The sequence below is a fragment of the Drosophila suzukii genome, chromosome 3, assembly GCF_043229965.1.
Source record: "Drosophila suzukii chromosome 3, CBGP_Dsuzu_IsoJpt1.0, whole genome shotgun sequence".
Lineage (NCBI taxonomy): Eukaryota > Metazoa > Arthropoda > Insecta > Diptera > Drosophilidae > Drosophila > Drosophila suzukii.
The window spans coordinates 6,553,512-6,571,642 of NC_092082.1; the positions used below are offsets into that span (position 1 = coordinate 6,553,512).

At 38.0% G+C, this 18,131-nt stretch overlaps 2 protein-coding genes across 5 annotated transcripts in view; both read right to left on the reverse strand.

Moving 5' to 3' along the window:
• The window catches only part of ome (dipeptidyl peptidase 4 omega), an 82,140-nt gene that overhangs the window by 19,372 nt on the left and 44,637 nt on the right, over positions 1 to 18,131 (reverse strand). The window lies entirely within an intron of this gene.
• Positions 2,344 to 2,898, reverse strand: LOC108013168 (thioredoxin-2). The gene has a single exon (XM_017078865.4). The coding sequence runs from the start codon at positions 2,863 to 2,865 to the stop codon at positions 2,452 to 2,454; it is 414 nt and encodes a 137-aa protein (XP_016934354.2). The 5' UTR covers positions 2,866 to 2,898; the 3' UTR covers positions 2,344 to 2,451.

Sequence of the window (18,131 nt, forward strand, 5' to 3'; positions counted from 1 at the left end):
GGCATTGGTCGAGTTCCAAATTTATAGCCCATACTTCTCTGCCCCTTTTACTATTTTACCCCTGAGCATATGGTTCCCAACTTTCTTCCATTGTTTAAGGGCACCTTGCCTCAAAGTATTACTATTTACGTTATTGGTGTGATTACTCATCAGTTAATGTTCTTATTGTTGTTTGGTGGTTTTAACAATGCTGTTATTATTGGTAATAATACTGCTAATGGGTAACATTAAAATGCCATAGTTAAGAACCCGGGAAAAAGTTTTGAGGTGTATAAAAACAGTAATGGCCTTAAGATAAGGATCAGAATTTTACTTCGAAATAATCATCTTTTGACTTCCGTTGCAAAAATGTAAGGCTGTTGGACGGGATACAAATTCTGAAAGAGTTTGGGTTGAAGATTTATAGAAATCCTCGATCATAAAAGTTTAATCTTAATAAAATACATAGGAGTTCCCTTCATTTAAAGGCTTTAGCAGAATTGGTAATCAAGAAAACGCCAACCCTAATGGTTTTTACTTGTTAGACTATCAAATAAAATGTTATATTGCGGTTGTTTAACAGTTCATGTCCCTCCTTAAAGGGCCACCCCGTACTCAACACCGCTTTAACCCTATTGCACCAGCTTAACCCCTACCCGGGGCACGGCCCTTTGTCCATCCTTGTGGCGCCTGGTCGAGGAAGACAGCATTTCAGTCAACTGCAACTGCTGCAATTTCTCATTTTAATAAAAATGCAAATGTCTCCGGATGAAGAAAGTCAAGCTAGCATCATGCTGTCGCTTTCTATTATCGCTATGCCCCTCTCCCTTGCTCCCACGATATTCTTTCTCTCTCTTTCACCAGCATCCTTTGCTCATATTAAACGCCAGCAAAACTTTTCGATTTTACGGTATAACGAAAACAAAAGCAAGTGCGCACAAAAAAAACAGGAATGACGTCGAAAAGAATACGGCAAAGCAAATAAGTTTTCAATAAGGTCCTTAAGAATGTTAAAAGGAATGAAAATAGAGGATTGCACTCAGTTGAAGGTTGAGTAAAACAAAGTGTCAGTTTACAGCTGTCAGGCCCTGGGGACATATAAGCCGTCCTCCTCGCTCCCATTCTCACTCTCTCTCTCTGTCTCTCTCTATCCGGTCCTGTTGCTGATTCGCATTTAAAGTTGTGGCCGCCAGATGGGGCTGCTCTATTTCCGGTTTGCAGTGGTGACAATTGGAAAATGTTCCCCAATAAATATAGTATTGATTTCTAATATCGTTAAAAAAATACAAGGCTTTATAGGCACAATTTAGAAAGCAAAACCTATCTTATTTGAAAGTTATTAAATTCAATTTATGATATTTTTAATTGCAATGTTTGGGCTATTAGGCAAATTCCTATGTTAATTGTTTGCTGGCTTTTATATGTATGTTGGAAATGAATCAGAAATATAATTACGAAATGAAAGAGCAATGAGTTTAGGCAATTAGAATTCATGTTCTATGATTTTATTGCTTATTTATAGACATGTTTGCAAATTTAATAAGTTTATTGGCCCGAACAAAAGTTGGCCATATTTTCTTTTGTCATTTTACATTTCATACCCCCTATTTTAAATCCGATTACCGAGTGACTCTTTTTGTTTTCAAATACTTTGCTAGCATAACTGGCTAAAAATAGTTCACTTTGTCCACACACACATCAGGCATCAAAGCCGTGCGGGCCGGGCTTAATTAATCTAATTGAAATAATGCCAGCGACAGGCGAGAGTCGCACATATGGCCAGCTTACGGGCACTAACAATGGCTTAGGACAATGCCGCCTCCCTATAAAGTAGATCCCCGATTGCATCTGGATGGGGACGCTGAGCAACAAAAGGTTCTTTGTTCTCAACGAGGTGGGTGCGGGACTTGAAGTGTGCATTGCTTTAGATAGCCAAGCTGGGATCTACTTAATTGGGAATCTCGTTAACGGCGCCACTTTAAGTGGCAGGGTAACCCCTGGTTAATACCACGCACTCGTCTCTGGTTTTTAATAAAAATATTTATAAAGAAAATTTAATTAGCTTGATGTACATTAATATAATGATCCCATTGACACATGACCGACGGCAGCTACATCAAAAATAATCAGGTTTCTTTACAAATTTCACACAAAACATTATGATGTGAGTGTGTGTTGGGGGTGGGTACTCTATTTTTGTATAGGAATTCCAAGGAAAACGACATCAAGTACTAATTTGTTATCTAATAATGCTGAATTCCTATAAAATCACCAAACAAATTCTGTTGAAGCTTTCAAATATGAAAATATTATGAAAAGGGACTATAACGACTGAAGATTTGACTTTTAAAAGTTCGACTCCATACCTTTTATTATATTATTTCACGACACGTACTAACATTTTTCCACACATTTTAATTTGCATTACAGATCGTTTAAAAATACCCGAAGGATATATATTTTCCGAAATCCTTACAGTTTTGTCAATGGAGATGGAGCGGCAGCTCCATTGTTTGGTTTTCTCTCCTTGGATTCCTCAACTTTGCCCACAAATTTCTCCACCGTGGTGACCACTCTATCGACATTGCTGCCCACGAATTGGATGAGTGTAACCCGGTTCTTGATGATCAGAAACGTGGGCATACTGCTGACCTCGTACTGGACGGCCAGATCTTCATTCTGATCCACGTCGATCTTGAGGACTAACATCCGTCCGGAGTATTCCGTTGCCAGTTGCTCTAAACGGGGACCAATCATCGCGCAAGGACCACACCAGGTGGCATAGAACTCGACGAGTACGTATTTGTTGGCCCCCGCATCCTCGATGAGCTTGTCGTAGTTGCTTTTCGATTCTACGACTATCACCTTTCTGTGCCCGGCATCCATCGGTAACCCCAGGGATAGCAACTAAGCTCCCGATTTTATTAACAATTTTTAAACACAAAAATTTAGATATTTTCTTCAGTTTTCCTGTAATACTTTGACAATAGGTTCTTAGCCAGTTGCGAGACGTAGCGCATGCCCTTTATATCTTGCTAATGGATGTGTCTTTGTTTTCAACGGTGGGCGTTTTAAGGTTTATACATTTTTGTTGGGGTTTTTCTTAGGCCAAGCAATGTCTGCTTTTTTAGAGGGTGAAAAGTCTTGTAACTTTGTAGTAAGTACTGGTATACTTTGGTATACACTGTTCGATAAAGTAAAGTATTTTTGTTTACCGTAAAGTAAGTATATAAAAAATAGTATTGTAAAATAAAATGACTACTAAAAAAATGATTTTATAAATCTAAATTTAAAAATCTTTAACTATAAACTATAGCTCTAAAATGCTCTGAAATAGGGCTTTAAAGTGGCTTACAAAGTATATCTGTGTTTATTCCATTGCCATTTTCTTGGCATTTTTCATAGTGTTGGCAGCTGGTTTGCCCTGACTTGCATTTGTCACAAATTAAGACAAATGCACCGCAGTGTCTTGAGTGTGTTTAAGTCGCCCACGCCCCTTTCAACTTTGGTTGCTACATATTTGCTTGCCACAATGGGGGCGTTATCTCCTGAGTGTGTTTACCTAAGCCTTTCTCTTACTGTCTTTCTTGCTTTCTTTTCCCGCTGCCCTTTTCTTGGCACTTTTTGTACTGTGTGGGATTTTGTTCACGTGGCTGTTTGCGGTCTAAGCCCGCTTCAAGTGTATCTTTCAGTTGATTTTAAAATTTTTTTGGCTGGGTCCTTTAAGCTCTTGGCACTTGACACTGAGATAGTTGTTGATAATCCGGTGGCTGTGTCTGGTTTTACTGAGCGAAAAATTATTACTTTCCCTTATTAAGGCAAGACCATTTTTTCAATAATTTCCACTACTATTCGGATTGATTTTTTTTGCATTTTAAATAAAATCTCTTTTTTTCAACTAACCAAAAAGTTTAAGAAAGTACCTTTTCCTTTTTTTGTTAATAACTATATTAAATATATTTCAGGGGTTTAGAGACAACTGAAATAATTATTAAACTTTAAAATAGCTGTGAAGCTTGTAATCCACAATATGCTATTGTATTTTTATATTATTTTTAATGAACTTTTGAATTTCATAAAAATATTTTTCTTAGTGATCCTTTTTTCGTTACTTTATCTGCGCTTTCATAACCTAATGAGCGGCGCTTAGCGACGAAACGAAATGGAATGGAACGGAAATGGGTGCCGCACTGGTGCAACATGTTGTGCAATCAGTTCAACATCCGGCAGTAGCAAGGATTTTCGGTCCCGCCAGCGAAAGTGCTGACCTCGTGCCTCATAGCGAATGCGAAAGGTAGTAAAACGACGGGCATGGGAATAACATAGGCATCCGGTGAACATATTTCTATGCTATATATCCGTGGCTTTGATGGAGTACTCGACTAGTGGAATAAGTCACGTAGCTGGCAAGACAAATTGCTTCAAGTGCACGAAACATTCTCGTGGACTTTCAGTTTCCTCGGGCTAGTCGGTTATGCGGTTAGACAGTTATTTTTATTGCGCATACGACATGTGGCTGGCATGCAGAATAAATACGTACATATATGTACGCGTTTTTCGGTCAACTAGAATATGGGGTCAAAATGGGGCCAGGATTATTGTCACTCTTGTCACAAATCAAATTTTCGTGTCTTTGAATCAGAAGATCAGGAATTCGTGTTGGATTTTCTTTTGGTTCAAGTGCGAACAATTTCACGTTGATGGTTATAGTTGGCCCACACACACATATATATTTATATATCTTACACCCCGCTCAAGGCCATAAAACCGCCAGGAAATCTGAGAAATTTGCCCGTCATAGTGTGAAGTTTTGAGATAAAGCCAGAAATGCCAGCTATTTGCTGGCCCCCCTAAGTATGCTATTTTCAGGCTTTCTGTAGCATGGCTTTCTGGCTTACTGGGTTTTTGCTGTTGGCCAGCAGGTCAGTAGTTGGTTGTCTGCGTTCCAGGCCACATAATTGGCTTTTGTTTTTCGAAACAACACCAGAATTGGTGTTATGAAGCACGTTTAAGCATGTCAATGCCAGATGCTGGCTGACAAAATGATGAACAATCGGTACAGAAAACACAGAAACCAGAAGACATGCCCAAATACCAGCACCGACACCAAAACGGCAATTTCAGTTAACAAGTTTATGAGCTCCTTCGTGCGACAATGAAAGTCTCGTGCATTTGGATTTTTGAGTGCGTCGTAGGTTGGGGCAAAGGGCCCCCACTTCCTGCCACTCTCATTTCCGTTTCCTGTTTTGCGCCACTGAGGGAAAACCACAATCACTCATTAGGGAATTAACTTTTTAATGCTTTTATTAAGCCACGGATGAAATAAAAACTTTTCAGTAAAATAATAATAGTCATTCTAATATGGTATTTTTATCAAATGTTTGAAGAAAAGGTTTTTTTTATATATCTGATATATTTGTTTTATGTTTAAGAACATTAAAAAATATTTTTAGTACTTTGTAAGTTATGGAAATTGGTTTGATTTTTTTTTCATTTTCCAATTAAAATCTTTTTGTTAGGTGAACAATTTTATTTAAACTTTTTTTTCTGTGTAACATTGCACATTCATTTGCGTGCCTGGCCGAACACAATATGCTGCCATTCGTCCCTGCCACGAACGCCTTTTGTCACCGAAAATCCCTTGAAAACACAAGCAAATTTTATTTGCTGCCAAAAATGTTGAGGCTCGAACCGAAGCTGGAGATTTTCCCCACTTCCCAGGCTCACAGACCCGGCTTTTCCCCCTTAGTTCCTGTTGTTGTGGTAATGGGTACTGGGTCCTGGGTCTTGGTACTGTTTCTGGGACTCTTGAGCTCGGGGCTCACCCTTAACCACATGACAGTTGGCATTTGGCGGTGCTGAGCCTTGTAATGAGCTTGGGCGTGTGGAAGGAAGGAGGTGCTTTTAGGGGTTCTTTGGGTGGGGAAGGATAAACAGGAGTAACAGGAGGCGTTGGCGCATAAACAGGACTACAAGTACGCCCCTCTGCTTGGAGCATTCACAGTTTTTACAAGCTGCTAATGTGGGCCCGACTTTTGTTGATTTTCGGTTCCTCGTGGCCCAAGTGTGAATGGGATTTGCATTCGCCTGCTGAATTTGGCAGGCAGAAATCCTTTTATGTTCGGGCTTGGGCGAGAATCCGCAAATTGGATGGCTGCAACTCATTGGAATTGCTTCATTCAGGCGCAGACTTGGCGGGGTACTTATCGACCCATGTAACTGGGGCTGACTGTACTTAGCGGCGTGACAGTAGGCCTACTTTATTCTTTTCCCCACATAGCCACAGGATTTTCTGGTAGCTTTCCTTGGCTTATTGGATTTGAGGATCCGAATCCTTTGGCAAAAACAATAAGAATTGTTTTAAAGAAACTTAAAGATATTGTATGGGCCGTTTAGTTAAGAATTTGTTTCATTTCAACTCTTGCCATTGGTAAGCGACTTTTGACGGGACTGTACTCGACGCAGATCGTTCTCCATCTTGCTAAAAGTTTCGTTTCCCCCATAATTAATCACTTTAAAATGCAAATATTTTGCCAATACTTGGCCGACAGCTTGCAAAATGCCTCAATAAACTAAATGCCACAACCAGCAAACTTCGGCTCCCTAAGCAGCTTTCCTCCCAGGCTCTTCACCACTTCTCAAGCCCCTTAACCCCCGGCTTGGGCAAAAGTTTCAATCAATCAAATGCCATGATAGAAATCATCAGCAGAAGCAGCAGGCAGTGAGCAGAAAGGATAAAGGCAGTTGGGCAACTCCCAACAGAGCTCATGAGTGGCATAAAAACCACATGTGCCTCAACATTTTACGCCCCAGATGATGGAAGAAGTAGCTCTTTTCCCGAATGGGTTGCCCTTGTCGGGGTCCTGTTCCTGTTCCATCACCATTTCCATCACCCTGTGCTGCTTATTTTTCCACTACCTAACAGGCTGCGTCAACAAACTAAACCACTTTGAAATTAACACGTTACATTGACATTGACAGCTTTATGCGTGCCATGCCAAGTGTCGCTGAGTCTAGGAAGTGGCACAGGAGCACGCTGAAGAAACAGGATTACACTCAAAAAAAATGTATATAAAATTTTATTGGAAAGAAAAATTAGTTGAGTGACCGTTTTTTTTCAGATTTATGTACCAAATTATTGCATTGATTGCATTATGCAAATTTCTTGCTTAATAATAAACTTTTATAAAAACGTTTCCATTATTTCTCTGTAATGTTTTAATTTTTTGGAAATAATTTAAATTAAAAGATCATTGATATATATCATTTTAAATATTGTGCAACATAATATTTAGATTAAAAATATCAAAGGAATTAGTTTTTTGGACATTGATTATTTTATAAAGATGATTCAAAATATTTGTATTTAGATCAGTTTGATATAAATTTATTCAGAGTCAAGGATTTTTATTGTATATTGAATTATGTATTTTTATGTTAAAATGTCGCATATTTTAAGGGATTTTTTCCAGAGTGCAACTCCATGAAGAGGCAATGGCAAGCTGTCTTTTACTGAAGTATCGCTGGAAGCTAGGCGGGAAAAATCCGGGAAAGGGGCTAGCACAAAAGCGGAAGTCGCGCAAAAAAGGCAATTTCCGCTCTGTGGTGTGGGCAGGCGGAGATATGCCGAAAAGGGGCAAAGAAAGGGGGTTGGGGGGGCTGCTGCCACCCATCTCGCGGTGGCATCTCTCGGGCGCAGGAATTACCAATTCAAATGTCACGCTATGCCAAAACACTTCATGCGGAATTAAATTCAATGTCAATTGGGCTCCCGCCTAACGAGAAGTTTACGCGGATGCTGCTTGAATTCGAATGTACGACGAAGCCTTAACCCATTAGTCACCCGGCAAGGTTAAGGCTTTGGGGTTCTCGAGAACCCTTTAAGACTGCCACCGAAACCCATGCAATTGTTACCCTCCATTTGCTGCTGTTTTTACCCAACCCGAACCCAAACAATTTTTCAACTTCCTTCATTCTTTTCACTTTACTCTGCGCTTTTTTTTTATTTTTGTAATTTCGGTGCGTGCTTGAACTGACCCAACAGAATTTATGTTTGGTTGGGCTAACCCCCACCTATACGAAATAGGGGTAAAAGCAAAAATTAGTCAGAGAGCCTTGGGGCCCGGGGGCATGGAAAAGTGCAAGTACTGCAAAAGCAAACTGTGCGGAAATATTTAAGGACTGGAGAGCTCTCGGGTTCGTTTGTTCACGGGCTTCCAGAGCTGTTTGCGATAATTGGAGGTGCTCGAGGAGAACTGGGGAACGCAATCTACACGGAACGCAAGTAGGTATTGCCCAGATTACTTTTCAGTTGGGTACCCGATAGGGAGCTGTCGTTCAGTTTCTATCGGGCCTACAATCTTTATAGGTGATATATGAAGCGATGTGACGCGACAATTTCAACTATCAGTTGTAAAAGCGAAATTGACTCTTTATAACTGGCAGCCAAAGTCTTTGATTATAAAACTGCTAGCGACAAAACCTGAATTTTGCAGAATTTTAGTTTCTTGTTCTTAGAACCATAATAGTTCGTAATAGTTGTCGTGTTACTGGGTTCCTTTCTAAATATTATAAAAATTGTATTTTGAATTATTAATTTTTTAAGAGTAACTTATTTCCAATATTTGAAAGATTTTAGTTTTCATAAATATTGAATTAAATTATTGTATTAAAATATTTCAGGAAACGAAACCCCTATCCTTATATTTTTGAAATAAATAGAACGACAGAACTAAACCAAACGTATAGACCAACATTCTCAATATTTTATGCAGCCATGCCAGCGGGTCCTTTCCTGCAACTTTTCATGGGTTTTTTATGCTTTGTGTCCCAATAGTAAAAGTGAATTATATTACACGAAATTCTTTCGTTTGGGGTTATTTGAGGATTTGATTGCCTTTTGATTTTCGTTGTAGTCGCTTTGCAATTTTCCCCCGCAGACACAAACATCCAAACAATAGATTTGTTGCCTCAGCAATTTGTTTATATGCAATAAATTTTTGTGCAAATCAACGATAATGCAATTTATTTGCGTACATCTTATTTTCCCTTGCCATCCCTGATTTCCTTTTTTCATTTGCATTTGGAATACTTTTCCTTTGTGTCAATTCGATTTTTGTTGTCTTTGCTTCCATTTAATGTGAAAAAATGCTCACTTTATAGGAGGTCAATGTGTTTGCGTTTTTTGGGTGAAGATTTACGAGTCCCAGTGTCCTATTTTTTTCGTAATAATATTTCAAGAGTGTACGTTTTGGCAAATTTCCTTTTTTTGTCACTGTCGCCGGCTGTCAATTTCAACAAGAATAAATATTGGCTGAAAATATTTGTATTTTAATTATGTCGTAAATTAGTCGAGTGTGCGCAAAGTGTAACAAATTAAAAGGAACACACCAGATTTTAGGAAACAGACTACATTGCCAAAAATTGAGGTCATAATAGGCCATCTATTGATGAAAAATAAATACTAAATACTGAAAAAATACTAAGTTAATGACAGTACAAACATTTTTTTTTTAATCTTAGCTTGAAATTTGAAACCATTTGAAACCATTTAACTATATTCTGTAGTTTTTATGGTAAATATAAGAATAGATCGACTTGAAACACTGCCAAACGAAGGCCTTAAATCCTCTTTAAGAGGTCACTTTTTAAGCCTAAACATTCCGTTTTATTGTGCTCAGTCGCTTGGAATGCTGCATTGCTAGTGTTTATCGGTTTTCATTACGGATTCTTTGAATGGTTGCTCTCGCATTAATTTTCGCACACACATTTTGCTGGCAATGAATGCGCTTTGAAATCATTTATCCGCTCGCTTGCAGCCCCTGCGAACTGCATCTGCCCCTATATCATCTGGGTTCCTTCCACATTGAATGCATTCCGCCTCCTCCCCCAACAATTCCCCCTGCAATGCGACGAATAATTTTTATTAAAATGTCAACAGCCTGGCAATGAGCATTGCAATTGGTTCTGCCACACCCATTTCTATACGCCCGTCTTTCTGTTGGCCTGCCAAGAGTTTAAAATGTTTGCCCGGCCAGGGCTGCGAAAGAGATAGAAAAGTTGCTAAAAGGAGACCAAACATGTCAAGGCGCAGAATGGCTGGAAATTGCTGCCGACTTTCGGGCGCTGGAACACGTTTCATATGGGGGCATCAGACCCAAATGAGGCTAATACAAAAACGTGCAGCAATTACAACCGCAATCTATGGAAATTGTCGGCCCAGTAAATGGAATCATAACCGAACCGAATTGCAAAACTTAAAGTCAACTTTGCCACAAGAAAGGAATCTTTTCAGGCGGCAAGGAAAACAAAAAAGTTTGAACAAACTAGGGCTACAGTAAACTGATTAAGGGAATACCCTATACCAAAAATTATAGTGTTATTTCATCGATAAATTATAGATTTTTATCCATAATATTATTTTTAAATAGTTCTAGACATCAAGCAACCAAATATCTTTTTAGTATTTGTTTATTTCTAACATCTTGTGCAATTTACACAGCTTTTGTACTTCAGCGTCCTGGAATTCCGGCTGAAACAATAAGACCCCCTTGAAGTGTACAGGAACTGCAACGAATTCCATTTACAGCTTTGGGGATTTGTGGGTCAGGCAAGCGGAAACGAGCTGAAACAAAAAAATTTTTTAAATGTGGAAAACGGTTCCGATTCTGGCTCGACGGCTGCAAATTGTCCGCTCATGAGTTGCAGCTTAGTCGGCTACGCAAAAAAAAGAAAAGTTAAGGGACAACAGAAGCGTAAAAGAGAACGGAGAAACAGCTTAGAAAAGGCAAAAAAAAATGGGAAGCCAACTACTGCCCAAGAGTCCATAAAGCTTTCCCCCTTTTTCCCAACCCGATTTAAGCCAAGTACGCACTTCAATTAACTGTTTTACCAGCGCCAGTTTGTCCAGAGGCGGTGAACACAATATAAAAAAAAAACTTTAAAATGTCCGCCCAGTCGGGAATAAAAGTTTATTGAATATCGTAAATGTTTACGATATACAAGAAGTCGCTCCTGATGGCCAGATTCAAGTTCAGTGAAGTCAAATTAAAGTTGTTATGGCTGTCCACCCCATCACCATGAATTGTCTCCTGGGAACTTCTGCGGTTGCTCCTTTGGCTGTCTCAGGGCGATAAAAGCGATAAGATTTATATGACAATTAAATAGCTCAATTAGGCTACACCATGGTAATTGTGGTATTGAATTATGTGCGAGTGTGTGGCGAAAAGGGGTTAAGGCTTGCCACAGAAAGGGCGGCAAGTGTGAAATCTAATTAAATTTCAAGGGCTGCAGGCTATAGAAAATGGTGTGGCAAAAAGATATTTTGTATGCAAATCGATAGGATATTTTTAGCTTAATATACAGGAGAAATGTAAAAACTTGTCTCAGGGATAATTGAAACCATAACTCTGGGTTAAGACCCTTTTACACCATCTTCATTTAACCCATAACACCTTTTATGGTCGCCTGTATCCTTTTTATTACTTGAGCACATAAATATGACCATTTGCTTCACAGAGAAGTTTCATTACGATGACACGAGTCAGTCAAAAACTCATTTCGTGAAAAAGCAATAATGCAAAATACTCAAACGGCCATCAAAAATACACTTATGAGTCGTACTTCTGACCATAAATGCCTGCCATACCTTGCCAACTTTCCCTTTGCTTTCCCCTTGCTTTCCCCCAGCTTTTTCCCACTTTTTCCCAACGCCCACTCACAAAAGCCATCAAACTACAACTGGCCGCACCTCACAATTGCCGTCTCTTTCGCACCACCCTCTACCTTTCTCTTTCTGCTTTCAGCCCAACACCAGATGGTGTGCTCCCTTTCTCCCCCCCCTCCCCGGTTCTTCAGCCTCGTTGGGCTCAAGTTTTATTTGCAGGAAAAATATTTCATTGTTGCAAGTTCATAAATAAGCATATAAATTTAATTTAATGTAAGGCAGCAGGGATCTAGGCTGGCTGTCAACTTTCACAATGTCCTTGCTGGCAGTATATATGCCGCTTTATATGTATATAACTATAGGGCCACACGTTTCGAGCTTATTAATGTCGCCTTCACGTGGAGGAGATTGCATTTAATAACCCTAGTAGAGGGTAATAAAAAAACTTGGGTCAACTTTGGCACGGCGAAATGAAAAAATTAATTCCGCCATGTCCTAGCCGCGTAGTTAAACTAGTTTTAATGGCAACAACAAACTTGCCAGGAGCTACCAAAAAACGAAAACCTAAGGTAGGTACTTTCAATTTCTGGTAGTAAGGCGCTCTCGAGGCGGAAAATATGTTTAGAAGCAAAATGCAAAGGAGCAAGTTTATACCAAAATCCTTAAGCCAAAGAAACACCAACAATAAAATCCAATATTTACTGTACTCATATAATTGAAGTCAAAAATCCTGAAAATTTGCCAGTGTCCTTCGTGCAGATAAGAAACTGGTCGAAAGGAAAACAACAAGCAAGAGGGGGCTAAATGTCCTTTGGGGACTCAAATGGAGATTAAAGGAATCGAATTCGGGCGGAGGGAAGGGAAATTACTGGATATCAAATGTACAATTTATGGAAAAGAAAACGGACATAATAATCGAATTTGTTTTTACAGCCAATAATTGAGAACAAAAGAATTGCTTCATTTTCAATGAGGAAAATATTACAAAGATGCAGATACATTCAGCTTGCTGACCTTAAATTTGACTTCATAAGCTCACTTGTCTTAAATTTATTTACTTGCTAATAAGTTTTTTGATTTATAATTTATTCTATTTCTTCAAAGTTCTGCCAACAAGTCACTTTGCCAATTTATGGCTCTGCATCATCGCCCAAACCAAGTTTATCTAGAGCTGTCAACAAATTGCCAAAAAGAAAAGATTTTCAATAGAACGGAGCCAAAATTTTTCCCCGGCTGGCCAAAAGTCTAGTCAACTGATAAGCTGATAATTATAATAATAACTAAGTGACTAACAATGGGGCTTGGCCAAAGATCACGCACAAATTTAAATCAAATGAGACGATAATATTGAAAAGGGAGAGAGAAATATAAAGATTCCCAGCTAATTGCCCTAATGGTTCCCGCAAAAGTTTATTACTTTTGAATAAACATTTTTTTCCCAGTTTTTTTTGCAGAAAAAAGTTTTCCAACATTTTTGCTGAATAGCCCTTTCGGTGGCCACATTTTTTCAAGTGACAAACTTTTGGCCAAACTCGAAAGATTATAAGTTTGCCAAAGGGGATTATAAACTTGAAAATTTTCAATCAAATTAAATTGCAAGATTAATTGAAAGATACCTTAAGCCCGGAAGAAAAGCATTTAAATTGGAATTGTGACTGTGTAGCAAAGTTCCAAATCCTTGATTTTCATTTCCAGGGCTAATCAAGCCAAAAAGCCCAAAGCTCATTGCCAAAAAATGACAATGGGCGACCAAAAAACAAAACTATTAATTAATATGGAGCAGACGACGAGAAAAAAAGGAAACCACAAGGGAAGCTAAATAAAAGCAAACCAAATCAAAATAAACCACCAGGGCCTAAACAACAAATTAGCAACAGTCGTTAGTCGTGCCCTCTCTTTCTCTTTGTATATGTCGGTCTCTTTCGCACAACAAACTGTTCCAAGGTTTTGCTGCAAAGTTCCTTTTGTTCTTGGCAAACACAAACACACATATCCATAATGGTTGGGCCACAGCGATACGTTGGAGACCCAATAAAATCTTAGGGATCTACACTTAAAGAAAAAACAATTATTTAGATTTTTTGAATGGTATTCAATTTTTTTTGTATATCTTAAAATTTAGAAACTTTAATTAAAAAAAACATCTTTTTAATAATTAAGTTGGATTTCCGAAAATTACTATATTCTGATTTTTGTCTATGTTTAAACATTCTTTAAATCCAGAAATATACATAGTATTGAAACTAATATTTTTAAAAGGTTCTACATTTTTAAAAATATTTTTTCACGTGCACTGGGGCCTCCAAAAATAGTTGCATGCAATTTAAATATTGATTTTAAGCCCGCTTTTGGGTCTCTTCCAGTTTTGCTATAAGCAAATGTTTACAACTCGCAACGAAGAAAGAAAGAAGAAACAGAGATGTAGAAACTCAAGTGGGATAGGTCATCAAATAAGGCCGAGTCTTTGTCTTTCGGCCATTGGCAAACATGTTCGAGATACTTTTGTTTGTTTGCTCGCACCCAAACCGTTTCCCCCATCCGGCATTTCGAGCATAATTTGCGTGCCCAATGAGAATTTCAGTGGTAATTTGAATGCAAATAAGTAGATACCAGATACGTTTGTGCTTTGTCCATCTATTTAATCGGCATTAGTCAAAAACAGTAATGTTGGCCGAGGGAATCCCCATTGAAGTCCATGCCATCAGGCATTTCTCGGAAATTGTGAAACACAAACTAAGGCTTGGATTCGATTCAATTCGATGTGGGCTAATTTATGACTTATACAATTGATTAGATAATCCCAACGCAAACACTCCAGACTGTTCTCCCAAATCGGGCTCGTATCTTTGGTATTTGTGCTATCGCGATGATTGGCCAAGACATGTGATTTATATGGTTAACTTGATTGGTATTACTTTTCACTTTTCGCTTGTTTCCTCAAAAGCGTTATGCAATTTTGTTGGTTAATTTATGTTTAATGTCAAATCTGGTCAAAATTAATTCAAAAAGCGAAACGAGGGAGTGGTGGTCGACGGTCTAGTTGAGGAATGAGTTAATTAAGTTTTCAACTTCTGCTGAGCTGGGGGAAAATTAGCTGCAACTTTGACAGACAAGTGCGGCATAATGAGGGTAATTTGGATAAAGCAGCGATCTAATAAAGAAAGGGGGAGAAATGCTGGACAATTATATTGTCCAAACTAATTCTTGCAAATAATAAAAACAAGTGTTACGTTTTAATTGCATACAATTGTATTATAAAGAGTGTAGGGGTGTAAAATGTAATGTTGCTTGCTTATGGGAATTACTTATGATAGGAAGAGGTGTAAAATATATATAAGTATTTAATGAATATTATATTTTTACACCTTTCCCTATTTTATGAGAAATTATCATAAACAAGCAAAAACACTTTTGTAAAAATTAGTGTTCTCATTTAATGTGGAGAGGTAAAAAATATATTGAGTTATTTCATAAATATTTTGGTTCAGGGCTATCATTTTTATGTTAAATAAATGTTCTCAAGGTCTTTTACATGTCTTAGCTAAACCAAGATCATAAATAAGTTTTCCTTATCGCTGGTTCCAAAATTATGGCCCACACACTTTTAAGCACTGGGTTCGTTTAGTACATCGATTAGATAATGCGATTGCCCGGCACTTGGCCATAAACTTGAGAATGCGATTAGACTAATGGCTAGAACAGTCAGAAACTCAACAGTCTGAAGTTTGGAAAGCTCCACGTAAACTTAAAGAAATAAATTAAGCGAAGGCATCCCCATCATCACCTCGGGAATTTCACTCCAGAACTCGTTTCTTTGTCTCGTGGAATGAATAAGAACAAAAAAACCCGCCGTAATTGTAAGGGTAATCAAATAAATTAGTCGAGTACGTGCAAGTGCGTTATTTTCAGCACATTAAGTGATGATTTTAGTTTTGTTGTACGGACCGAATGAGTGAGTGAATAAGTGAATGAATGAATGGATGGATGGATGGGCAAATGAGGGGGCGGTACAGCCGGATGGAGCACTCTCAAAAAAAAAAAGTAATAATAAGAGAACTAGACTGAATGAATCAACTCGACGCGTTGTAATAGCCGCTGATGCTCTGGCCGGCATTAAGACAATCATTTTAATTGGAGTGCCACTTGCGTACATGCAACCAAATCCCAACGAGATGGGGCCACTCTACCCCTCTCTTTCTGGCCGTGCCCCATTGTCTGTCTGCCGTCTCTGTCTGTCAATTGTCGGATGTGCCACTAAGCGCTTGATAAAAAGTTTTTGGCTCGCGCTGCCTGGGATATTGTTTTTAGTTTTTGGTATTTACTTTGGGTTCTAAGCTCCCGCAGATTGTCCAGTGCACTGGGCAAAGTATGTTTTATTTAATCCACTGCAGAAGCTACTTGGTTGTTATGCAACACTGGCCATTTGGGTCGCGTTTTGCGTTGCCAAAGTGAATGGCAGTTGCGAAATATTCAAATTTAATTCTGTTAAATAAACTTAAAGATTAATTTTAAATATTTTAGTGATAAAAAATGTCTGCATTTTCATGAATTTTACAACATTACCTTTTTATTGCATTTAATATGATATGAAATCGTATACAAATTGAATAGTTTTGTAGAAAGATGTACAACATATATTTAAATTAAATGTATATCATAGGTTACAAAATAAATTTGTTGCATAATGAATATATGTAAATTGGCATTTTATTGAGCACCTTAATAATTTGCACTAAATTCCTCATTCAAAAAAATGTATAATAAAAAACTAATAAGCCCGTTTTAATTTTAAATTGACTATTAAAAGGTATTTGTTTTGTAAAATCAGTTTTCTATTTTAATTAATTTTTTTTGCCAGTCACAACATTTGTTTACAATTGAAAGTCAAACAAAAACTAATCATATTTTCATTTTATTACCGCTCTTATCAGCTAATATTCTAGTTCGAATTTAATTAACAACCTAATCAAGCTAATATAGATCAGTTTTAATTGAAAGCCTAGCAACAATGCAAATATGTCTAACTATACGGAAAAAGTTCCAACACTGCAAACAAACTAAGCCGCAGTCCACAAAGCCGCAAATGGAAAAGCCTGGTGCAACAGTTGCAATAAACATAATTATGGGCCCTGATGAGATTTAGGGTTTTTCCCACCATTAAGCAGAGCGAAAAGAAGCGCAAGGGGATTTTCCCGAAGCTGATAGTTCGACTGGAATAAATCTATATTAGTTACCCACTTTAATCAGGCTTTGGGCACGAAGGTCTCTATGCCATTTTAATATTAATATCAAAAGGTGTGTGTGCGTGAAAGGCCATTGAGCAGGGGTGTTCGAGTGTGAGTGGGTGGGCCAACCCCTAAAACATATCCCCCCCCCCAACCATCAGACCATCATTTTTCCCAACCACACTTGTTTGCACATTTCTCATTTGACGTACTCGCTCGGCTTTCAATGTTAATTATACTTGTTGGGCTGCACCTCACGCCCCTTTTACAACCACCCAACCACCAAACCACCCAACCACCCATCCACCCATCCACCCACCCACTCCCAATGCCACTCATTATGCAGCTCATATGGGATCCATGGAGCATATAAACCATATAAAAGTGAGCATGTTTTCAACAGATTTTCCTTCATTCCGGCCCTCTTGTAAAGCCATTTGCTGGCATTTGTGTAGGCCATTTTGTTATTTTTTCCAGCTTTCTCATTTCTTCTTTTGGCTGTTTGAGTGGGTATTTTTTTTTTGCGCCCCCCTTCTGTTTACTTGCCCAACCTTTTCAGCGTTTTATTATAAATATGAAAATTAATCACTCAGCAAAGTCGGGGAATATGGATACGGATACGGATGCGGAGGGTTGGCACACCGAAAATTTGTTGGCCATTCGAAATGGTCCTTTAATTAGCTCATTTCAAGCGGAATGTGAGGCTTGATTACCGCTGACTTTCCTCATTCTTTGCTCTTCCGAAAGGATCAAATAAATATATCGAGAGCTTTAACAGAGGTACATAATTGAGTTGCAAGGGGGGACATTATATGTGTTCATTAGTCAAGTGGAATTTATTGGGGAATTAGTTAAAAAAAATATTATTTCACGACGGCGGGGCGAATTTTTTGTCTATTATATTGCATACCATTTCAATGAATCGGTATTTTATTTAATGGTATTATGTGTAGTGTGCTTTAAATAGAGCTAATAAAGTGTTATTTTGATTTATTTTAGACAGAATACAGAGAACTTAAAAATAAAATATTATTTTCTTTTTAATAAATTGTATTTTTGAAAATAAATAACACCTAAAGTAATAAACATAATTAATCAATAAAAAAATATTTTTGAATAATGGCCTTATGACATTGCTGGAGTTTTGACTAGCTGAAGAGATTTATTTAAAAAGTCATGACAGTCAATACATTTATTAAAAATATGCATTTTGTAGACCTTTTTCCCGAGGCGTCCTTTACTTTTTTAACTAAATCCAGTCA

Bases quoted from the DNA above. Each gene is read 5' to 3' on its own strand.
- LOC108013168 (XM_017078865.4), bottom strand. From the start codon at position 2,865: ATGGATGCCGGGCACAGAAAGGTGATAGTCGTAGAATCGAAAAGCAAC.